The sequence below is a fragment of the Oreochromis niloticus genome, linkage group LG9, assembly GCF_001858045.2.
Source record: "Oreochromis niloticus isolate F11D_XX linkage group LG9, O_niloticus_UMD_NMBU, whole genome shotgun sequence".
In the NCBI taxonomy this organism is placed as follows: Eukaryota; Metazoa; Chordata; class Actinopteri; order Cichliformes; family Cichlidae; genus Oreochromis; species Oreochromis niloticus.
Window position 1 is genome coordinate 33,574,008 of NC_031974.2, and position 25,124 is coordinate 33,599,131.

A 25,124-nucleotide genomic window follows, 5' to 3' on the forward strand; every position below is an offset into this window, starting at 1 on the left:
CGTGTTCAGCACTTTTACACAACAATGCTGAACAAAAAAACAAAGTCTCAACGTGACACATAAAACTTTAACAATGAACTTTACAAGAAAATGTCAATAAAAGGCATTTCACAAGTTTTTGATAGTGGTTGGAAATAATTAGGCATCTATTAGATTATTTATTTAGCCTGTAAAAGCATGTTGAAAGGATGGATATCACCTCTGTCAGTGCGCCCCAGGGCAGCTGTGGCTACAATGTAGCTTGCCATCACCAGTGTGTGAATGTGTGTGTGAATGGGTGGATGACTGAATGTAGTGTAAAGTGCTTTGGGGTCCTTAAGGACTAAGTAAAGCGCTACAGGCCATTTACCATCATACTCAGATATAATTAGGAAATTGTGGCTGATTCATCATTGTATATATTAGTAAATATAAAAATGTAACTTTTGATAATTAAATTCTGTATGACTCATTTTGAAAATTGTTCACAGTACTGTACACTCACCTCTAAAAAGTTTTGTACAGCTCTGCTCAGAGCTTCGACATCATCGCAGAGACTGTAAAAAGAACCTCTGCTGTTTCTTTTTAAGCCATAAAGCTTTCCAGACAGAACTAAGCATGCATTCTTTATCTCCATCACACATGATACAAAAAATGTAATTTGAGCAATTAACCATTCAATATTTCCTTTTTTTCTGTTTCCTTTAAATATGGATTTTTAAATATGTAACTTAGATATATTTCATGTTTATGTATGATTGAAATTGAAATGCAGCATGCAGGTGCACTGGATTGTGTGATTTTTATTTAAATTCAGATGGGTTAGGGTTAGGGACCTTAAGGGATGGACATGATCAGCAACAATACTCAGGTTGGCTGTGATGTTTACATAATGCTCAGTTGGTCAGTGTGCCAGTCTACTTCAACATTTCATAGATCAGGGCTCTAGACTAACTTTGTGCCATGGTTGCACTGGTGCGCCTAACTTTTTTTCTTAGGTGCACCAGCACAAAAGTTAGGTGCACCCAAATTTTTCAACCGCATCGCTTAACATCGCAGTTTTACATGTGCAATTTTTGGGGGGGAAATTTGCTGTCCATACAGCCAATGTTGATTCGTAAATGATTAACTAACAATCTTGTCAACACAATGTTCTTCATTGGGGCGTGACCGTGGTTCAGGGGATTGGGAAGCTCATCTTGTAACTGGAAGGTTGCCGGTTTGATCCCCAGTTCTGTCTGTCTTGGTCTTTGTGTCCTTGGGCAAGACACTTCACCTACCACCTACTGGTGATGGGGCCATTGGCGTGATATGGCAGCCTCGCCTCTGTCAGTGCGCCCCAGGGCAGCTGTGGCTACAACTGTAGCTGCCTCCACCAGTGTGGGAATGAATAGTGGAATTGTAAAGCGCTTTGAGGGTCTCGAAAAGTGCTATATAAATGCAATCCATTATTATTATTTATTTGGAGCACAGTTCTACAAGAAAGATAAGTTACTGAAAAAGTGCTTAAAGTGTGTTGGCACTCTTTGGTAATATTGTAGACAATGTTAAACTTAATCATCACATTGGCTCCTCTGACGACCTGTTTGCTGCTGCCTGCTGCTGAAAGGCAGTGGGGGGAGGGGACACTTGGGCAGTGCATCTATCGCAGCATATAATGTGTATTCTGGATACACTGTGCTTTTTCAGCGTTTCAGTTTGAAACGTATTAGCGCCAGTCACAAATGCAGTATTGCATTCGTGACTGGTCTTTCCACACTCACAGCAGTAAATGCAGTGCATCATGTTGTCAGCTTTATGCTGGGCTTACACTGTGCGATTTTTGGCCCATTTTGAGCCGATTTTTCAGTCATGCGACCGTTTTGTTGATCGGCCCGAGTTTGGCCTTCATCGTGCGTCGTGTAGTATACGTGGGGTAACGAGAAGCCATTAACACCTCACGACCAGCTCCCGATCATCCATCGCTTGGTCGGGAGGATTTCAAACCTGTTTGAAATCCTCCCGACCATCGTGAGGGTGTCACCGAAGCCGCTCACACTGTGCACGCGCAAACACATAAACGTCGGTGAAAAAGACGGAGTAGCCAGCAGTGCAGCGTGTGATCTGGACACAAGCGATAGAGGCACTTGTAGAACTTTGGAAAGCTCATCCGAGCCTTTTCGATGTGGCCTCACAAAATTATCACGACCACAACAACCGTGAAAATAGTTGGATCTACACTGCTGCTCAATCACAGCTGCCTGATCAATGTTTTTCATTAGCAATTTAGCAAAGTTGATGGTGGTGTGTGTCTGTGTGAGCGAAAGACAGAGAGGCAGAGCGAGCGACAGAATTTCCATTATAACCTTCATTTTATGGACGCACAGTGTGAGCACTCACGTCGCATCAGAGCATCGGGCCATATAGTGTGAGACCCTGCATCGTGACCTACGAACTTCTAACCCCTGCGAGTCAATCGTGCAGTTTGAGCTGAAGCCGAATAACGCGACTGAAAAAATCGCACAGTGTCTGCCCAGCTTTACTGTATCTTAGCCAGGGAACCTGGTCAAGCCTCTCTCTTCCAAATATATATACTTTTCCTTTTTACTTTCAGTCTGCTCTGGCTCGGAGTCAATCGTATGTGGCTCGTTATCTGATGCTGTCTCCGAACCAGCAATAGACATAACCTGAGAGGTCGATGGCTCCGTGTCACAGCACTGGCTATGAATTTCAGATGGATCAGCCCTTAACAAAAAAGTTATCAATCGTTCTTTTCATCTTTTCTCATTATCCACAGCTACATCTTCTTCTGTGAGCCACTAGGGCTGGGTATCATCACTGATTCCTATAATCCATTCGATTTGATTCGATTTTGCCTCAGACAGTCAGAAATATTATAATTCTGATCATTTATCAGTACTGACACATGTCAGACTTCATCAGAGGTGTGAGCATCACAGCAGATGCCTTTGTGTCAAAGTAACTGAGGATAAAACAGAAAAACATGAAGCAGATTTTCCTTGCCTGCCTTTTTATAGCAGATAACCTTAAAAATATTCTGCAGTAGAACAAAAACAAAGAAAACCATGAATTAACATGTGAACATGACCTGATGCTGCTGAAGTGAAGCAGAGCAAAGTTACAGAGGTTTGATTACAGACACAGCTAAGCATTTTGCAATTTGGCATCATTTAAAAAAGTTTACATTTCTTCAGTATTGAACAGCAGAAATGAGGCTTTGTTGTCTGAGGACATTTTTTGGGGGGAAAAAAACAGCGGCTGTGCTTATGGCCGACTGGTGTGTAATAAGCAAATGAATAATGCAGAAAACAGACATTTGAGATGGGAAACTGTTCTTGAAGTACATTTGGTGTGAGCCGTTGACTTTCAGCCCCGACGGCGTGTCTGTGTACGTGCCGTCATGTGAGAAAGCCGACATCTCACTGATGCGTCAGGTCCACGCTTTGCGTTCACGTCTTTGTGTGGAATCTGTGTATCTGCTCTCATTTACTGTTTTAACTGTTTGGTGGCTGTTGAAATAGTTTTGTGAGCTCCTGGCATTTCTGGCAAAATACATTTATATTTAAAAATCGATTCAGGATTTAATGAATCAATATAACATTATTCAAGCTAAAATCTATTTTAATCGAAAAGTCGATTATTGAAACCCACCCCTGGTACTCACCTCTGTCTATCCGCCTGCACTTTCAAACATACATACATGTAGGCTGACAGGAATGTCTGGACCACGGCCAATCAGAGAGGTCCCACCCCTGACTATCTCTGATTGGTTTAGACCATGATAAGAGCATAATGTGTGTGTGTTGTTGACCACATGGAGTTGCGGACACTTTTTTGTCTTTTTTACTCTGGCTGGTCGCACCGGTGCGACCTAGGAGAAATTAGGTCACATTTGCAACCAAATTGGTCGCACTCTAGAGCGCTGATAGATGCTTTTTTGTACACCTGGGTTGTATGAAGTGGTTCTTTGACTTACTGGTCCTTCCTGTTAGCTTGAAGCAGTCTAGTCTTTCTGCTTTGACATTTTGAATTTTTGCCCAGAGAACTACCACTGTTGGGTTTTTATGAGAGAAGACAAATATGCTCAAGTTTATTATCAATTTATTGGTAGATTTATTATCAAACTGTTAGAATTTCAAATGAGTTTTACATAGCACCACGGACCTCCGTCCCTCTGGCTCAGAGACAGAGGCTGCTGCACTCGGCAACCGAACATTAACGTGATTGGTTGAAAGGGTGGCCTTAGGTCTCAGCTCACGTGTCTTCCTCTGCACCTCTGTGGACATCTCCTTATATAGAGATCAACCTTTTGAAGACAACACTCCCATTACCATGAAAACCACCTCTTGTTCTCCGGTCAGGCCTGTACAGTTAAAGAAGGGGCTGTTCCCTAACACCTCATTTATTGCCCTGTTTTTTCTGTAGAGTCAGCTCCCCCCCATTCCTCAGAGAAGGCGTCTTTCTCTGTTTGTGTGTCTGGAAGTATCTGTGTGTAGCCGTCCAAATCACGTTATTAATCTCTGTCTCTCTTCCACAGCATGTCTTTATCCTGTCTTCCTTCTCTCACCCCAACCAATCACAGCAGATGGCCCCGCCCCTCCCTGAGCCTGGTTCTGCCGGAGGTTTCTTCCTGTTAAAAGGGAGTTTTTCCTTCCCACTGTCGCCGAAGTGCTTGCTCATAGGGGGTCATATGATTGTTGGGTTTTTCTATGTATGTGTTATTGTAGGGTCTACCTGACAATATAAAGCACCTTGAGGTGACTGTTGTTGTGATTTGGCGCTGTATAAATAAAATTGAATTGAATTGAACTGAATTAAATCCAAAACTACACTACAGTGCACATCTGTGTGCAACACAGGACAAAACATAGACATGTGACACAAATTATGAGGTATATAGCCTTTACAATAAAAATCACTTCTAACATCACTCAGAAAATATTCTCTCTGCCTAAATGCAAAAATACAAATAAGTTGCTGCCATGTGATTGGCTGATTAATTTGTGCTAATGAGATGTTCGCAGGTATACCTAATGAACTGGACAGTGAATGTATTTACATGAAATGTTTCATTTAGAGATGCTGAGCTCTGTCAGTGAGGAGGTCCCTGCATGAGGGGTGCTGATACCCCGGGAGGTCCGTTTACTCACCAGCTGCTGAGCTTGAGTGAACAAGCAGCATTTGGACGTAACTCTTCCAGATGTGCTGAGCTCAGGTGAAGAGCACATGGTGTCCTCTGTGGAGAGGTTTGGCCAGTAAGCAAACTTGAATGTGACGAATACGTGGTGCAGTAAAAGGGATGATGTGGTCCTTTGCCAGCCTCTCGAAGCACTTCTTCAGGGTGGTAGTCATTGCCACATGTAATGGTGGATTTTTTTGGGAGCTTGAATCAGAGTGGCAGACTTGAAACACGATGAAACAACATTGTACTCCAGCATGGTGTTGGAGATGTCCAAAAGGACGTGTGCTGTTGGTGCCTGCTGCCTTTTACAGACATCAGGGTGAAGATCGCCTTTTATTGCATGGGTGTTCTCATTTATTGCAAATCTGGTGAAGTCAAGTCTAATTATTTTAAAGTATATTTAAAAACAACAAGAGTTGACCAAAGTCCTGTGCAACTAAAAAGAATAACACAGAGCAGGGAAATATAGAAAAACAGAAGGCAAAGTCAGCAAACTTCAGAAAGGTAAGAATTAATTTTAATGACTCAAAAACAAACAATAAAATCTTAGTATCAATTCTGAAACTAACAGGTAGCCAGTCTAGAGAAGCCAGAACGGGGGATAGTTAGTTTGGTCCTTTTTATGTGTCACATTTCGGACAAGTCAAGAATGCGGAGTCTGTCCGATTCCAAAACAAAGGCTATTCAATAATCAAGCTTGGGTGAAATGAAGGCATGAATTATTTTCTCGATGTCAGCAGATGATCTTTGCAAAGGCCCTGAGCTGGAAGAAACTGGCTTTAAAAACAGAATCAAATGAATCCACCTGTTTGCTTTGAGTTGTAACAGAACTGTGGAGAGCAGAAACACAATGTCTGCCTGTAATTTTAAGTCTTTTTTCCTTTGGAACTAACTCCACAAATATGGAGCTTCACTAAAGCTGTCTGCATATGTGTCTGTCCGTCTTTTAACCTTTGAAACAGTAATATTTAAAAAACGTCAGCACAGGTTTGTTTCACTTTACTGCATTTAATGGAAGTGAAACTAATCGCTGTAGTTTTGGAAACATTCTTGTTGTCTGTGTAGGATCTCAGCTGACTGAACGTTCATTCACCTCTCATTTAAGAAGCTTGTTCAGTTCTAACATGTTATTTTTAAAACTGAAGACGTCTCTTGGATGTAAAGTGAAACATCTTTAAAAAGGCTGGCTTATCTTCAAGCTGTTAAGATTCTTGCCTGATATTCTCACAGCCAGACTATTTCTGTTCTGCTTTCCTTTCTTTATTATACCGTCTCCCCTTTCTTTTGTTTTTAGTTTTCCTTTTCTCTCTTACGGCCCATTTGGCCCAGACCCCCACTACACACTTTGACTCTATCTACTTGTTTGTGTTCAGGGGCCACCACATTACATTAGGTCCTTTTGCATCGTCAGTTTTCATTGATGATTAGTTCATGGAAAAAGCTCACTGAAACATATTTATTAATCCCACTTGAAGAAGCCACAGACCTGTTTAAATATGGAGAAAAGTACACAAACTTAAAAAATGAGCTCTTTGTGAGTTCAGTGTTCGTGAAAATGTATTTGCTTTTAATTCAGTTCACAGTGTGACGTAAAAAAAAGATTATTTTATATTTATTGGTCCAAAAACTGGTGAATGGTATCAATTGACTGAGGAAATATTTATGCAACATTATTGATGCTAACAGGCTTTTCTTTTGACTTTTTACGTCACCACGGCCCTCTTCCATCCAATGCAGACAGTCTGCATTTAACATTTGACAACATTTAACACTTTTCATCTGAAAAGTCTGAACCTCAGTGTATTTTTCACCTGAAGGTATCACAGGTTTGTAACGGATCAGCATCAAAGTCGACTTTTGCCGCAGGATGGATCACAGATTCAGATCAGCTGAGGTCTGTATCCAATGAGAATCCAGTCATTTGCAAATCATCCCATCTACATCCATTCAGAGTGGCTGATTTAGTATTCTGTGGTTCATCCAGGCTATACTTAATGTCTGAAGTCCAGCTGACCAACATGCAGTCAACTCCAAGGAAGCTGAGACATTTCTTCTAACACCTTCAAGTCCTGTAAAGCGTGCTGTATTTTTCACACTAACATGCTCGCCACTTTCTTTGACTTAACTCGGATTATTAAAAGTAACTCAGTGAAACATCTCTGCTATACACGTTAGAGAGCAGTCGTCTATCAGTGAAGCTGAGATTAAATCAATAAATAGTTTCAAAATGCTTTCTGTAAATGTCATTAGGCAAATGTGGACCAATCAGAAACTGGCTATTTGTGGATTCAAACAGAGTTTGTGTCACTTCTGTTTCTCTTGTACTGCGTTTATTTCAGTACTTCTTTAGTTTGATACACTTCAGCTTCAAATATTACTTTTTTCTATATTTTTGAAAATGCAGTTTTGTGAAGTGAAGTTCATTTTTGCCTTTACTTACCACAATACTCAGTTTTTGGTACTAGTACTTTTTACTCTTTAGCTGGCTGATATTTCTTTATAATATTTTGCAATTAAGCTGATTCAGCAAGTTCAGTTTTGGACATTTCAAACTGTTTTAGGGATTTCAGGCAACATTTTGGGCTTTCATCGTTCATATTGCAAATTTCACTCGGAAATGATTTTATCTAGTTCCCAGAGCCTTTCTAACAGTGGTCAGGTTTCTCCATGGAGTACAGCTGCTCCAGGCTTTAGAGCTGTAAATGCAATATGTTGCAATGTTTCTGAAGCTTTATAATGAAATTTGGATCATTTCTTCTCTGATCTTTTTTGTCTCTCTTTAGCTGCCCTGGTAAGAAGAGAAGTCAACATGCCTTCAAAACCACCAAGTAGAAAAGAGCGAAGGAAGTGGTTCACATCTCTGACAGGGGAGGTAAGACGTGTTTCATGAAGGTATGAGTAGATGGGATTGATGGCTACTTTCAGTTGCATCAGAAAACTTTGGTTTACGTTTTGTCCTGTTAAAACAATGAGACTAATCTAACTAGTTCGAGTGCTTGCTGTTCACAACCTCACCTGTAGGAGTCTTTGTACATTTGACCTAAAAATGTCCCCACAAAAAGGTTTGAATTGAATAATAGAATAAGAGAACGGTTGGAACCAACTCTGTTGCTGCTGACCGTTCTTATGGTGGTTTTTAAAAGTATATAGTCCCAGTGACTGGCTAAGACTGGGACTCTTCCACAGCCATTAAATAAATAAACGCACTGGGGTCAGTGACTGGTTAACGTGCACTTATTACTGAAATGTTGAAGAAAACAGTGCCTAAGAGTCTATTTTGGGTTGGATGAGTAATTCTGATTAGCTGATGGTATTTTCCAGGTTCCAGGTTGCACTGCATTATATATATTACAACGGTACCTGAGTCAAATTACTGGAGAGTTGTGAATCAACATGTCTAGCTTGGTTAAATGTTTTATTATGGTTATTCAGTACTGAGATTTTGTACCTTTCTAACACAATCCAAAAATGATCTTTGTGTTTCACTCAGATTGGAAGTAACAACTTTCATGATCTGCAGCTTTTGTTGATACTGTTGTAGCTACAGTGCTGCTTTTGTGCCAGGTGTGGGTTTTTGTCACCATCTGGTGGCAACAGAATCAAATCACACATCTCAGCAATTCAGCAACTGATGCATGACAGGTCTTTGTGAGTTTGTATAGAGCACACGCCTTTGCTTTTATCACTGTGTTGAAACTCCTAAGACAGAACTCTGTGATTAACTTTGAACAGATTTAGCAGCTTTGATCAGACATTTCTATTTGTTTTTATTTTATTTTATTTTTTGCTGTGGAACAAGTAGTATATTGAGTTACTTGTACTGGTCATGGACTTATTTAATTATTATAATTATATAATTATAATTTTTTTTTTTTTAAAAAGCATTTACATTCCTGCTTTAAGTTTCTGCTTTTGAAGGCAGATAACACAACATAGTAATTAACACAGGCACAGACGTGAAACATGTGCTGTCTGAATAGAGAGAACTGTAGTGAATAAATGTTAGAACGTGAATACTTCTAACATTTATATAAACAGTGGTCCCTCGCTATAACGCAGCCTCGCTGTTTCGCGGATTTCTTTTGTCTGCAATTTTGCATGATTTTTTTTTCTTACAGCGCATTGTGTTCTGCGTCCTGATTGGCTGTAGACCATTGTTAGGCAATCTTGTGCCGTGTCTCCTGTAACCGTCAGACAAGTCAAACTCAACTCATTCTTCTTGCTTCCTCCACTTCCGTACCATTGATTCATGAATGCTGAATTCTCTGGCAGTTGCTCTATTCTCATGTTCTGGACCTGAAAACAGGGTTTGATCTTTGGTTTCATTTTATAATACTGGACTTATTTTCCCATGAAGGTTTGAACTTTCAGAGAGTTTAAACAAGAGAGAAAAGTGTGAAAATGTTCATGCCTGTCTGAGAAAAGTGTATAAAGTGTGTAGGGAGGGGTTTTACAGCCTTAAAACATCTATGATAATTGTAAAAAATAAAGTTGGCTACTTTGTGGATTTCACCTATCGTGGGTTATTTTTAGAACGTAACTCTCGCGATAAACGAGGGACCGCTGTACTTACAAATGTTAGAAGTATACTTAACATTTATATACTTATACTTCCATTAAAGCCATTAAAGCATGAAATGAAAAGTATAGACCCAGTAAGAACTATGGCCATATCTCTTCTGCTTCCTGAACTCCACAAAGGATGTCATCACTACTCATTGGCCATAACTGGGTGTAAAACAGCAACAATTGAACGTATTAGCCTTTCACTGTGTGGTCCTGTTTAGCTGCTCTCTCTGATGTGAAGTGTTGAAAGGAAGGTGGAACGAAAGGTCAGACATAACATGAATAAACATGCATCATGATGAGTGAGAAAACTGAGGGAGGGCTCCGGATAACAAAGGCATAAAGCAAAGCAGAGACTGAGCCTGCAGTATACCTCAGGGGCCACCTGAGGGCAGGAGAGTGCACAGAGTCTGAGATAAGGCAGCTACTGAAGCTAACAGAGAGGCAGAGCCTGTGATAAGGCAAGGTGTAGGCGAAGGACAGGACATGAGAAAGCCTGCATTACAGCTCAAGAATGCTGATGGTTTCCTGATTGAACTTCCGCATAATCCTTACATTATGGGGTTAAACGTTTCAGAACACAACAGTTTTTCAGTTTTTTATTGAAAATTATGCAGTTTAATGTCTGATTGCACTCTGAAATGAAAGCATAGTGCAGATTAGCAATTGGAGTTTAAAAAGAAGTCGTGGAATCAATTTATAGACCAAAATGTTTTCACTCATCAAAGTAGCCTCCCGATATAACATCTGGACACACCTGTGACTGCGTCTCATCATCAACACTCCACGAATCCTGCCAGCGATTCACTTCCTTATATTCATTGAATCAGGTACTTTTCCATTGTGATTTCCATTATATTCGTGAGGGATTGTATTTCCAAGGTGTTGTATTGCTGCTTTCCTGTTGGATTATATCAGCATGGAACACAGACATAAGTGCATCTTTTGCAATTTTTCATTTGGCTTCTGCTTTGCTCCTGATAAATTGCTTTAAAATATTCTGTATCCAAAAGCCCAAATTGTGGACATTTCCTTTTTAACCTTTTGTGAAACAATGAAGGTAAAAACCTGCATATTATTTTTATTACATTATTATGACGCCACACATGCAGAAGAAAAGCATTGACAATCAGTACAATAAATATGCACATTAAGAGACATAAAACTCAGAGACCACAAAATACAGACAGACAGACAGCAGAGGGAACAGACTGCATGGCTACAGTTTGATTTTATGTACACTATCAGTCAGACGTTTTACAACGCCCCATTTTTTCCAGTTGTTTATTGAAAATTATGCAGTTTACTGTCTCATTAAGTTTTATTTCCTTGTGCTTATAAGTTTTTTTCTAAACACTGTATTAATTTCCTGTTTTATGATTTGTGTCTCCAGTTTAGTTATAGATGACCATATTCATTAGTTCCCTTTAGTGTTCCATTCCTGTTCCCTGACTCTCGTCTCTGTGTTTTATCTTTTAACCTCCTGAGACCCGAACTCTTTCATGGCATGCATTTTTAATTTCTCTTCACTATTTGGACTGATTGGGACCTGATGAATGTAAAAACAAAGAATTACCTGATTTGTTTCTGAGAATAATGAGATCCACATATGAGGACATTGGCTGTAAATTTCGATAGAACAGTGGCAGTATAACGTCCTCGTAAGTGGATATCAGACACTTGTAGAGCAAAATTTAGTATTTTGGTCCACATATGTGGACGGCAGGTCCTAGGAGGTTAATGTGTCTTGTGTGAAGTTTAAATGTTTGAGTCTGTGACTCAGTGTTAGTTCCTGTTTTATTTTGATAGTCTCTTGTCTTCTGTGTGATTTGTATCAAGTTTAACTCTTATTTCATTAAATCTCATACAAATCTCCTGGTTTGTTCTTGCTGTGTTCCCACCGGTCTCTTCTCCCATCATTACTCAGTGTATATTGTTGATCTTCAGGGCCCACGACCCGTATACAGGAGGTGTCTTTCAGCTCTCTGATTTAAATAACAAAAGTCCCAACCTCTAATTCTATGATTATTACGCAGCAGGCGAGTCAGAGTTCAGATGGAGCTGATGTGGGACTCGCCCAGTACTAACTACGTCTAAATTATCCAGCTGTCTTTCCTGATTGCACTGATAAGATAAGCAAAAACCTGAGTAGGCTTGGAGGGTTAGCCCCAAAGAATCTGTTGTATTTGAAGGGCTACAGTAATGTGTAAGAGCTATCTGCACTATTAATAATTAATACTCTGATTTATTTTCCTTCACTGTTTCACAAATGCAGGAAGTTTTATTCAAGCAATTTGGCTGAAGCAAAGCAAAATGAATTAATAATAAAAACAGAATAATGATCCGATCACATCAATTATACTTCTCTGAGTAACCTGCCCTGAGCTCAAGCTGATTTTGTTCTCATCTTTGGGGAGAGAGAGGTTGGAGAGAATAAGAGTTCAGAGTTGAATGTGATGAAGATTCAAGTCCTTCTCAATGAATCATTCAACCCAGCAAAATGAGCAGGAAAAGCCAAGAAGTCCAAAACTTGGACCGAGTTTGATCCTTCTTCACGTCTCTGCTGGAATTTCCATTGGTGGACGTCTCAGATCCAATCTTCTGAACTCTTGTTCCCAGGAGACGAAGCAAACATCTCCAGGTTCTCCAGTTTATGCTCTGATGTTACATAAAAGACACTGATATCTACCCACACCACATTATCCTCTCCATCAGCCACTTTCAGCTCACTAAAATTATTTAAGTTCATCTCTTAATTTTATGCTATTTTACTTCAATTGGATTTGTCTTTAGCAAATTCTCACAAGAGCGCTCATTTTAGCATAATCCCTTTTAAAGCAGTTAAAGCAATACTTTTTCTTTAAAAGTCTGTGTTAGTTAATCACAATTTACTCAGTGCAGTCGTCTTTTTACTAAAGTCAGAGGTCAGAGTGTCCTGTGCATCGCCTCACACCGTCATAACTCTCAAGGCTGTTTCAGTTCCACCTGTCTTTAGAATCATTATTACATTTTTACATTGGTCAACTTAAACACAATTATATCTGCCTGAGTATATTCTGATTGGCACTAAGCATAATTAATTATCAGCAAAATCACATGTGAATCATAATTCTGTGTAACCATTACAACATTTAAAACTACTGACAGGTTGGTTACACAGTTCTGATCTTCTTACTCCCAGAAATGAAGTTCAATGATCGATCATGTCCACACCTCAAAATCCAGACATTTTTACTACTCAAAATATATTTGATTATATCCTTGATTAACAAAAAAGAATAAAGTTACTATTAGCAAAAGCACACACGGAAAAGAGTGCTTTAACACTTTATAAATCACATATAACACTCGATTTTCAGTCTTATATGAATCATGAGTATTTGTTGCCTCCATCATGATAGTGTTTTTCTCCTGCTCTGCATCAGGGTTTTAAAGATGACAGATATTTAGTTTTTATGACCTCTTATGTTCAGGAGCATCTGAAAAAAATAACAATCTTGGCTGATTAAAGTTTTTTTTCTAAAGCCACTACATAATCATAACAATTACACGACCCCCCTACTGAACAGTGTTGCTCATAAGTCTCCGTTTTTCTCTGTAAGTGAAATGCTTGTTTTTACTTGATTTTTACATTTCTCCTTTTGTTAAATGTTGAATTTTAAAGTTTAGCTTTTATGTTACAGCTTTGTAAAAAAAAAAAAAAAAGGCTTTCATGTGTTGAATGTCATTTTTTAATTATCAAATAATTATATATAAACAGATAAAAACAGTGACACAGCTGTGTTGTTACATGTTGCTACAGGAGACTCCTGTAACTCATAAAGACAGTGATTTGCACTCTTTCACTAAAGTTCTGAATCTTTCTTTCATCCGCGCCGACAGGAAGTGACCTGCCATATGTGCCACAGAGAACATCTGCATCCCTCCAGATGGGGACTTTGCATCATGCACCTTCTTCTCATTCACTTCTATTCATCTCCTCATTTCCCGGAGCAGTCTCATATGACGTCCACAGCCCCTCCCTGCGCATCATTCCGTCTCTCCGTTCTCTCTCCAGCTGCTCCTTTCTCTGCTGCTAAACACACATATGGTTCACACACACACACACACACACACACACACGTGGATCACGTCAAGCTTTTAGCCAAGCCTTCTCAGCTCTTACGCGCAGACACACCCTCACACACGTCGCTCGCCCCCACACCTCCCCTCCTGTCTCGCAGTCAGTGTGCAGCGGCAGCAGCGGAGGGTGGAGGACGCGCTGAACACAGTCACGGAGGCTTCTGGCGCACAGCCGAGCCGTCATGAGCCGCTCAGCGGAAGTGGACGCCGCTGCGGAGGAGGAGGAGGCTGAATAGAAGAGAGAGAGGGACTGTGTTCTAATTAAATGTCTCACGCTCTCCGTGTGCATCATGCTGTATTTCCAGCTGGTGATCATGGCCGGGACCGTCATGTTGGCCTACTACTTCGAATACACCGACACCTTCAACGTGCACGTGCAGGGCTTCTTCTGCTACGACACCACGTACACCAAACCGTACCTGGGGCCGGAGGACAGCAGCGCCGTCCCACCCGTGCTGCTGTACGCCGCGGTGGCCGGGCTGCCCACGCTGCTGGTGAGTGCACACCTGACCTGCCCGCAACAAGCCTCGCTGACACTGATTATGCTGTCACACTGTCGACGGCTGGCTGCCGCTGTAGCTGCACGCTGGAGTCATGCAGTGCAGGATGAAAGATGAACTGATGAAATGCATCAGTGCAGTTTGTTTCTCCGTGGCTGCCTCTTTGGGCTTGGAGCTGAATAAGAGCTTTTAGAAAGTCACTCTAGCTAATAGGACTTTCAGCATAATCAAGGATTATTAGAATATATGCTAATGAGATCTGCCCAGTAATGCACACTGATCAGTCTGATTCATAGTATTCACAGAACGAGATGTAACAAGTTTTTGGTGTTTTATTAAAGGCACAGCTTCCATGTAGGATGTGCGGTCTTCAGCTTGATCATTAGTACAAAATATAATACAAAATCTGGAAGAAGCAGTTCCCCAAATCATAAAATGGAGCATTTGATTCATTATTTTCCATCACTCCAGACTGAAGATTTTTTCATGTTTATTACATCTCATCATAGAATGAATGACCATTCACTGACCACCTTTTCTCAGCGTTGATATTTTATTTATTTTCAAGTTTAAATTGTTTTATTAATTAGAAGAAAGAAAGCAAACAAAACATTGAACATCACGAAAGTTAGAAATGTTATAACGCTCACACCAAGGACAAACGGGCAGTGTTGTGTGTGGACCTGACTTTAACGTTTATGCTGCAGATTTTGTTGTCATATCGTTGCAACTTTTGACTGTTTCAGCCACGTTTGCTGGGATGTCCGAAATAAGCAAAAGCTAAAACGCAATAAAGAAGCTGAACTGAGAAATCACTGTGGAGTCAACAGACTCAAATATAACAGTTGCTGCAGTTCCTCTCTACCCGCATCACAACCATCAGTGTGATGAACTCTTATCAGCTTATAATGTTATGCTGGCGTACCTCTTTGGCTGCTGCATGCTCAGCTAGATTGACTCTGTAACTGTCCGTCTGTAGAGTATACTACTGACTGCAGATGCTGGAAATGAGGTTGGTAAAAAAAACAAACAAGCTCACCAGTGTGTGTAACATAGTAAATATAAATAGTTTACAGTCATTTCATCTGTCTTTGAATTACAGACTTGTGTAGCTTTAAGACTAATCTGTTTGATGGATTACAGCTATGTTCACTGAGATACAGTAACAAGATCATAGATGATTATCCCTGTCAGAACTCAGAGAGTTAAAAGGTGACAATTTTGAAAGGTTATAAAACCTGGGAATCATCTGGGAGAGAAGGAGATGATACATACTTCACTCCTTGATGCTCTCACATGTCTCAGATGCAGCTCCTGCAGCTTCCTGCTTGATCTTAACCTTTCCTTAGTATCTGACTCACAGTAGACTTTACCGTGCTTCCTGGCTAATGTCCAACGGCTCTTTCATCAGCTTTTCCAATTACAAGCCGACTGTGCACTAAAATTATCAAATGCAAGCCCGAGCAGTGCAGTGCAGCTTGAATGTTAAGTGCAGTCATTACTGTTGCAGTCGCTGACAGTGCAGGCAGAGCTTTTACACATAGCTCTGGATTCATGCAGGACTGTCTGCGAGCCTCGAACTCTGCTACAGCTGCTAGCCCACACACACACACACACGCAAATACACACACATACACACACACACACGCAAGTACACACACATACACACACACACATACACACACACACACACACGCAAATACACACACACACACACAAACACACAGACACACGCACACACACAGACACACTCCTTGTTCTTGTGAAATTTTTATTTTATAGCTAATAATAATAATAATAATAATAATACATGCAGTATAATACTAAATCAACAATGAAAAAGATCATTTAAAATGGAAATAAAATGTTTAAAAGGTGTCTGTGCTATAAAATGTGTGTATATATATGTATGTATAGCTGGTGTTTCACTCTGGTATTCTTGCCCATCCCTTTCTGTGCCCCACTCATGTATTGACCCATGTACCTGTTCATCTTAGCTGCTATGATGCCTGACAGGAGCTTCCACGTGGTGCTGAGGCAGGTTATTGGTCGGTAGTTGGAGGGGACCGGTCCTTTCTGGGGGTCCTTGAGGATCAGGTCTGACCGGCCTTCGGTTACTCATTTCGGGTGTCTCTCGTCAACTAGCAGCTCGTTCATTTGTGTTGCCAGGCGCTCGTGGAGTGCAGTCAGCTTCTTCAGCCAGCAGGCGTGAACCATATCAGGGCCTGGTGCTGTCCACCTCTTCGTACTGGAGACCCTTTCTTGGATGTCTCCCACTGTGATGGTTACTGGACCCTGTTCAGGGAGGTTGCTGTGGTCTGTCCTCAGATCCACTAGCCACTGAGCATTGCCGTTATGGGTTGCGTCCTTCTTCCATATTGTAGCGGGTCAGGGCTGTTTTGGGGTTCTGTTATTATAGTTCTGTTTCTGTTGTCATGTTGTTATGGTGATGAGTGACGCGCTCTCTCGGCGACTGTGTTTTCCGGTGAGAGAGCGCCTTTTTTTGTTGTTGTTGTTGCCGCGCTGAGGAGGGAGGTAGCGGCAGTGTTCTCGGCAGAGAATAATAAACGGGTGCTCCCAAGAAACCTCTGTCTCCTCCGTGTCTGAGCTCGCCACATTGGTGTCAGAAGTGGGATAGCTCACCCTCGCCGGAATGGAGAGAGACATTCGGAGGCTGGAGGAAGCTGTCGAGGAGAGCATCCGCTGCTTGGGAAGCTGGCGATTGAGGAGAGAGGAAGCGAGCGGCCATGTAAGTCCCCAACGGGTCCCGACGGCGCGAGCGCACTGCGGCGGCGGCCCGTCGCGACAGATGCTAGGGCAATGCATCATGGGCTGCCTCTGTCGACCGACACACCGAGCCCCCGACAGCGAGCAGTGATGCCGGCAACGCCAGCTAAGGTACCGAAATACAACGGGCTAACCGCGCTAGAGCCCTACCTCTCACAAGTACGGCTAGCCGCGAGGCATAATGGCTGGAGCGACGAAGAGGCTGCTACACACCTAGCGCTAGCATTGGAAGGAGATGCACTGCAGGTACTCCTTGACCTAGCCCCGTCAGAGCAGCATGAGCTCCAGGCCCTCACCATAGCACTCGAGAGGCGATTCGGGCAGCGGCACTCCACTGATCAGAGCAGAGAGCAGCTGACCAACCGGAGCCGTCGGCCGGGGGAGAGCCTGGGCACCTTTGCAGCGGACGTGGTGCTGCATGCTCGTTGTGGCTACCCGGAGTTCCCAGCAGCAGCCCGTGAGTGTTATGCTAAGTAAACGGACTCTATGGCAGAACACACAGAAACGCAGAAAATGCAGGAAGTGCTTTTTATTTACAGTGTCCAACTTATTTACACGGGATGGAATATGTACGCCGACAAATAAACGGAGGGAAACCAGAGAAGGGAGCTGACACGCATTCTGAGGGAAAGGGGTAACCCACACACGCAGGGTGGATCTATGGAAAAAGGAAAAACGTAACTTTAGGAAAGGATGCCAAACAACCGGTAAGAAACGGCAATAAACATGGGGAGAGTTGGAGAGCTCACTTGTCACACTGGCTGTACAGACTCGGGCGAGGATTCCCGGGAAGTAGAAGAAACGCTGAGATCTATCTCCGTAGAGATCCCGGAAATGCGGCTTCACAAACAGCTGACAGGTAAGCGGGTGATAGATCCAGCTGAGGATACAGGACAACAGGAAAGTAAACCAAATCCAAGACATAGGTTGGCCGTATGCACACCGCAGAGAATTAATAAACAAGTTACCACTCGGGGAGGTGGCAATACTCCGACACCAGACGTCTGTTGCGCTGCTCCTAAATAACGCTCCATCAAATGACGTCTGATGTACCGCCGGTGTGTCAGCATCCCGTGACACACCACCCCGCCTACCTGTGCTGAAAACAGAAGCAGACCCCGTGACACCACACCAGAGAAACCCCACCAATTCCTAATAGTGAGGAGCTTAGCCTGCATGCTTTTCTGTGAGGACTTTTTCCAGAGCGACTACGCCAACACGTCCGCCTGGCCATGCCTCAAACTCTCCGTGAGGCGCTCTTTGAGGCTGAGAGGGCCGAGCTGGTGTTCACCTCGCAACCTAACCAGCAGGTGACCCCAAACTACCCCCAAATCAGAGTCGCAGACTGCGACGGGGAGGGGAGGCCGCCGAGATATGCCAGCTGCAACCCTCGGTGCCCCGGAGGCGTCCCCGGAGGCGTCCCCGTCGACCGACCGACCGCTGCTACTGGTGCGATGAGCCTGGCCACATGGCGCGTGACTGCCCAGCACCTGCCCCGAAGACCAGGACTACGCAGCCCCAGGGAAACCGGGAGGGAGCGGTGTGCATCGCCTCCAAGGATGATGCACGGTGGTGGGCCGAGTTGGGCACCTCAAGGGACTCTACCTGAGCTGCTGTGTTGAGGACCAGCCATGCCAGGCCCTGGTGGACACGGGGTCCACCATTTCCCTGATATGACCTGGCGTGCTCCCTGGAACGTCCGGGCCATTGGTGAAGGGTTGGTCGCTCACCGACACCCAGCTGATGACAGTGACGGGTGAGAGGGCTGATATGCGGGGGAAGAAACCATTGCGGATCCGAGTGAAGGATCTGGAGCTGGTGCACGACTTCTGGCTTGCTGACATTCAAGACCAGTGCATCATCGGCCTTGATCTGCTGACCCGCTGGGGGGCCTGCGTCGACACCGCAAGGGCGGGCTATCACTCTTGGCACAGAGACTCTTACCCTCCAGTGCGGTCAAAAGCAGGGAGCGGAGGGGACCAGAGCCAGACGAGACAGGCGTCGGGCAGCTGCCGCTCAGCAGATTTCGGGTGCCGGTGGCTCCGGGTCATGTCTACTCACCTCAGCCCCGGCCTCTCAGCCCGACAAATCTCCCTCGACCGAGACAACCGAGGCTGTTGGTGACCTGTGGCAGCGCAGCAGCGTAGGTCTCAACGTTGACCAGCGCCAGCGGTTGAGGTGCCTCCTGGATGAGAATGTGAACATCTTTGCCGCCAGTGACAAAGACTGCAGGCAGACGGGGCTGGTCCAGCACACCATCGACACCGGCTCTGCTCAACGCATCCGTCTGCGCCCACACCGGCTGCCCCTCTCAAAACGGCAGGTGGCGGAGGAAAAGATCCGTGAGATGGCTGCGGCTGGGGTGATTGAGCCGTCCAACAGCCCATGGGCGGCACCCGTGGTCCTGGTGGGGAAGAAGGATGGCAGCCCGAGGTTCTGCGTGGACTTTCGCCGTCTCAATGCAGTCACCAAGAAGGACTCGTACCCGCTTCCACGGATCGACGAGGCCCTGCATTACGTTACCGGCTCCAGCTGGTTCAGCTCCCTCGACCTACGCAGCGGCTACTGGCAGGTGGAGCTAGCCCCCGAAGCAAGGCCTAAGACTGCATTCACCATTGGACAGGGGCTGTGGCAGTTCAGGGTCATGCCATTTGGGCTCTGCAATGCGCCAGCGACGTTTGAGAGGCTGATGGAGAGGGTGCTCGTGAACATCCCTCGTAGCCACTGTGTTGTGTACCTGGATGACCTGTTGGTGCACTGTGGCGACTTCGACAGTGCAATGTCTCACCTGAGCGAGGTCTTCAGCGCCATCCGTCGAGCTGGGCTGCGGCTCAACCCTGCGAAGTGCCGGCTGTTGGCGAGAGAGACTACGTTCTTGGGCCATGTGATCAGCGCTCAAGGTATCACCACCGATTCCGCAAAGGTGGCTGCGGTCCGGCACTGGCCGACTCCCTCGAACGTCAAAGAACTGCGGAGCTTCCTGGGCCTAGCCTCCTACTACCGTCGGTTCATCAAGGGGTTCGCGACGATAGCCAGCCCCCTCCACCGCTTGACTGACAAGGGCCAGCCGTTTGGCTGGGGTGATGCCTGCGCTGCGGCTTTTGCACAGCTGAAGGAGGCCCTCACCAGAGCCCCAGTTCTGGCCTACCCCGACGCCCGGCAACCTTTCATTGTGGACACTGACGCTAGCAATGTAGGAGTCGGGGCTTTCCTTTCCCAGCAGGGCGAGGCCGGAGAATGAGTGGTGGCATACTTCAGCCGTGCTCTGGGGCGAGCCGAGAGGAACTACTGCGTGACCCGGCGGGAGCTGCTGGCCATAGTGCTAGCGGTGCGGCACTTCCGGCCATAACTGCACGGCTGCCGGTTCCTCCTGTGATCGGCGGTCACAGATGGTGAAGAGGAAAGGGGACAGAACAGTTCCCAGGGGTGCTCCTGTCACTGTTCCGATTCTCTGACACACAGCTCTGCAGTCTCACAAACTGTGGTCTGCCCGTCAGGTAGTCGCTGATCCACTCAACCACTGGAGCCTCAGCAGCCTGGACTGGATCGGGTTAAAGGTGCTAGAACATTATCTGAACTGTGGTGGTGGGTCTATCAAGAGAGGAATACACTCTCTGCAGCAGATGTATCACTGCATCGTCCACCTCCAAGTGGAGCTGGTATGCAAACTGCAGAGGGTCTTGTGACTTACTCAGCAGGGGTCTGAGGTGTTAAAGACAAGTCTCTCCATAACCTTCTTCATATGAGAGGTCAGTCCTCCAGGCCTGTAGTCAGTTTGGTGCCACTGGATAATTCTTCTCACACTGGGACCAGGCATGTGTTCTCTCTCTGGAGGTGCAGGCTCAGGTTGTATAGGCCTAGGAGTACTCCACACAGCTGGCTAGCACAGGCCATCAGCACGCTGGGACTACTGCCATCGGGTCCTGCTGCTTTCCCCTTTCTGAGCTTCTCTTGCTCTCTTCTCATCTACGTGGATGTAATGTGCAGGGCGGTCTGACTGATGAAGATGAAAAAGAAAAGGAAAAAAAGCAACGGAAACATTAAAGACACTAAAGAATGTTACGAAGACAGGAAGCCGCTACAGCAGGCTGCCACTAGGAGCCGCCATCTTTAAACCATCTTTATGTATGAATTTCATTCTGTTTGGTGTCTCCAGCAAGAAAAAAATCTTTTCAGAAAAGTATTGCATGAATGTAGTTTTCTTGTGGACTCAGAGGACGGAAACCGGTAATGTTTTTCTATATGAAGGCATTCATCTAATTGATTTTCCTCTACTTAATGCAATGAATGGGAGGACATGAAAGCAAAAGGGTCACAGTGATAGTGGGGGCCTGATACTATTAATGAGTTCACAGTACAAAAGGACAAGCAGATTTGTGTAATGTTAAACTTGTGCGTATGAAAATGCTTCTTCTCAAAATGCATCAGAGGAAAAACAGTCAGACTGGAATCTGTTGATTGTGTCAGGCATCAAAAGAAAAACAGCGAGAAAACCTCTTTGACAGATCACATGGGTATCTGCAACTGTTTAGGTTGTTTATTGTGAAATTTCCTTTTGTGTTACTTCTCCACAAGAGAGTAACACAAAAAGAATTTCATACCAGGGGAACAGAAAGAAAACAAGGACAGCAGATGATGTTACAATAAATGTTACATTTTGCAAAGCTACCACTTTGGAAATAACATGCTTATTTTTATAATTAAAATACATGTGATGTTCTGCTCTCCCTGATCTATCATGCACATGCTCACATGCATATTTGGGCTTTGGTATCAGACACTTTGATATGCACCCCTCCTTAAAAACACAGCATAAAAAAGATGGGCGTCACTACCATTACTTCATGAAGTGATTTCAGGATTTTGAAGCCTCTGAATCAGAGCTTTGGCTGGCACCATCCAGATTCCAGAAACATTGTCCTTCCTGCAGCCGCTAGATTGCAGCAATGCAAAGAATGGATGCAAACAGGCCAAACACTGGTTGAGATGTAAGGATCATCTTCAGGTTTGAACTTGAACCTGAAGATCAAACCTGAATAAATGCTTTTAGATTTGACAGGAAAAGGCCTGCCTTGCTTGTCCTGATGGAATCCTGCTACTCTGTGCTTTTCAAATGCCATCAGTCATTGGTCAGAGAAATTCAAATACAAAAGCTGTAAAGTTAGACGATTTAATATAGGAGTTCATGGGGACTGACTCACCTTTGGTAAAGTAGTGGCACAGTTTACAGCATGGATGTGGACGTTTTATTTTTATTGCACAAAAGGATAAGAGCACGATGATAAAGTGGAGACTGCTCCAGGACAGAAGCAGCTGCACAGACAACACGCTAACGCTAAGCTAACCAAGAGCCGTCATTTGTGAGCTGTCGTTGAAGTTTATTAGCTAACAAAGTGATGAGCAGTTAGGCTGCAGCCTGCATTTCCACCTCGTGGTGTTTGTACAGTATCACTACTGTGATCGAAGTGTCTTTGTGCTGGTTTACATCTTTGCTTTGTTTTCATGCCTTAACACTAAGAGAAAGATCATACGTGTGTCTTCATCAGGATTAGCTGTGTGGCATCGTAGCCTCAGGTTTATATAGTTAATGGTAATTATGAGACCGTGTGTTTCAGGTCATTTTACAGAGTGAGATGAAAGTAATAATATGAGTAGTGTAATGAATTATTTTCTTGTAGCAGTAATTAAATAACATACTGTATTACTTTTAATAAAAGTGTTCAGTGTAATATGTGTAATAGATTACTTTTTTTGAGTAATGACCCAACTCTGATCACAACGAGGAGAGGAAATCCCTCCAACATGTATAAACACTGCATGCAGTTAATGTGCACAAATGTAATGTCTTTGATATGCTGTGTAGTGATGGTGGTAGCTCTCAGAGGGGAGCTGGTGACAACACAATGAGAATCAATAAGAGAATTGAACTAGAAAGCGAAAATTTCAGAAGAAATTTTATGTGTGCCTATGCCGCTGCTAATCACTGTAGTTGCCATTCATACGGCTACAGACAGCAAAACTCAGAAGAGCAGCCATTCTCCACCATGAACTATGGTAAAAACAAACACCGCTCACGCTTCACAGATGACAGCTTACAGTTTTGTGTAAAGATGAAGTTACTTCGTACAGCGCCGATTTGCAGACGCTGTGCACACAGGTTCATGAGCAGAAGTCCCATTGTACCACGGCAGACCCGACAATGTTTGCATGAACACGCTTTGAAGCATTACATTATAGACCACTTTTCACACATGCATTCACTTTTTGTTTTTTGTTATTTCTACACAGTGTTCTGAATTATGAACAATGGTCTACAGCCAATCTTGTGTATTATTATACAAACTTTGGTTGTGAGATTCAGATAACTATTTAATAAAAGCTAAATATTTTATATGAGAGTAAGAAAGAAAAGTATATCTTTATGTCCACCTTTCTCTGTTAATGCCCTACCTGGCCCCCTGGCAAAAGCTTTGCTAGATCCGCCCCTGCACAGTTACCAGCTGTCAGCTACACAAAAAAAGGAGCTTGGTGTTTACAGGGAGTGCAGAATTATTAGGCAAATCAGTATTTTGTCCACATCATCCTCTTCATGCATGTTGTCTTACTCCAAGCTGTATAGGCTCGAAAGCCTACTACCAATTAAGCATATTAGGTGATGTGCATCTCTGTAATGAGAAGGGGTGAGGTCTAATGACATCAACACCCTATATCAGGTGTGCATAATTATTAGGCAACCTCCTTTCCTTTGGCAAAATGGGTCAAAAGAAGGACTTGACAGGCTCAGAAAAGTCAAAAATAGTGAGATATCTTGCAGAGGGATGCAGCAGTCTTAAAATTGCAAAGCTTCTGAAGCGTGACCATCGAACAATCAAGCGTTTCATTCAAAATAGTCAACAGGGTCGCAAGAAGCGTGTGGAAAAACCAAGGCGCAAAATAACTGCCCATGAACTGAGAAAAGTCAAGCGTGCAGCTGCCAAGATGCCACTTGCCACCAGTTTGGCCATATTTCAGAGCTGCAACATCACTGGAGTGCCCAAAAGCACAAGGTGTGCAATACTCAGAGACACGGCCAAGGTAAGAAAGGCTGAAAGATGACCACCACTGAACAAGACACACAAGCTGAAACGTCAAGACTGGGCCAAGAAATATCTCAAGACTGATTTTTCTAAGGTTTTATGGACTGATGAAATGAGAGTGAGTCTTGATGGGCCAGATGGATGGGCCCGTGGCTGGATTGGTAAAGGGCAGAGAGCTCCAGTCCGACTCAGACGCCAGCAAGGTGGAGGTGGAGTACTGGTTTGGGCTGGTATCATCAAAGATGAGCTTGTGGGGCCTTTTCGGGTTGAGGATGGAGTCAAGCTCAACTCCCAGTCCTACTGCCAGTTTCTGGAAGACACCTTCTTCAAGCAGTGGTACAGGAAGAAGTCTGCATCCTTCAAGAAAAACATGATTTTCATGCAGGACAATGCTCCATCACACGCGTCCAAGTACTCCACAGCGTGGCTGGCAAGAAAGGGTATAAAAGAAGGAAAAACTAATGACATGGCCTCCTTGTTCACCTGATCTGAACCCCATTGAGAACCTGTGGTCCATCATCAAATGTGAGATTTACAAGGAGGGAAAACAGTACACCTCTCTGAACAGTGTCTGGGAGGCTGTGGTTGCTGCTGCATGCAATGTTGATGGTGAACAGATCAAAACACTGACAGAATTCATGGATGGCAGGCTTTTGAGCGTCCTTGCAAAGAAAGGTGGTTATATTGGTCGCCGATTTGTTTTTGTTTTGTTTTTGAATGTCAGAAATGTATATTTGTGAATGTGGAGATGTTATATTGGTTTCACTGGTAAAAATAAATAATTGAAATGGGTATATATTTGTTTTTGTTAAGTTGCCTAATAATTATGCACAGGAAGTGTCACCTGCACACACAGATATCCCCCTAAAATAGCTAAAACTATAAACTACTTCCAAAAACATTCAGCTTTGA

At 43.7% G+C, this 25,124-nt stretch overlaps 2 protein-coding genes across 3 annotated transcripts in view; both read left to right on the forward strand.

Annotated features, from left to right (window-relative positions):
- Positions 1–25,124, forward strand: part of LOC112847800 (syncytin-A-like) — a 670,150-nt gene that overhangs the window by 127,005 nt on the left and 518,021 nt on the right. The gene's annotated exons all lie outside the window — the stretch shown is intronic.
- Positions 13,510–25,124, forward strand: part of plppr5b (phospholipid phosphatase related 5b) — a 125,782-nt gene continuing 114,167 nt past the window's right edge. Inside the window, exon 1 of one of the 2 annotated variants that reach the window (XM_025910278.1) lies at positions 13,510–14,343. In XM_025910278.1, coding sequence (XP_025766063.1) covers positions 14,140–14,343 — 204 coding nt within the window. In that variant the 5' untranslated portion in view covers positions 13,510–14,139. The remainder of the gene's footprint in view (positions 14,344–25,124) is intronic. The other variant, XM_025910279.1, reaches the window with a different exon arrangement.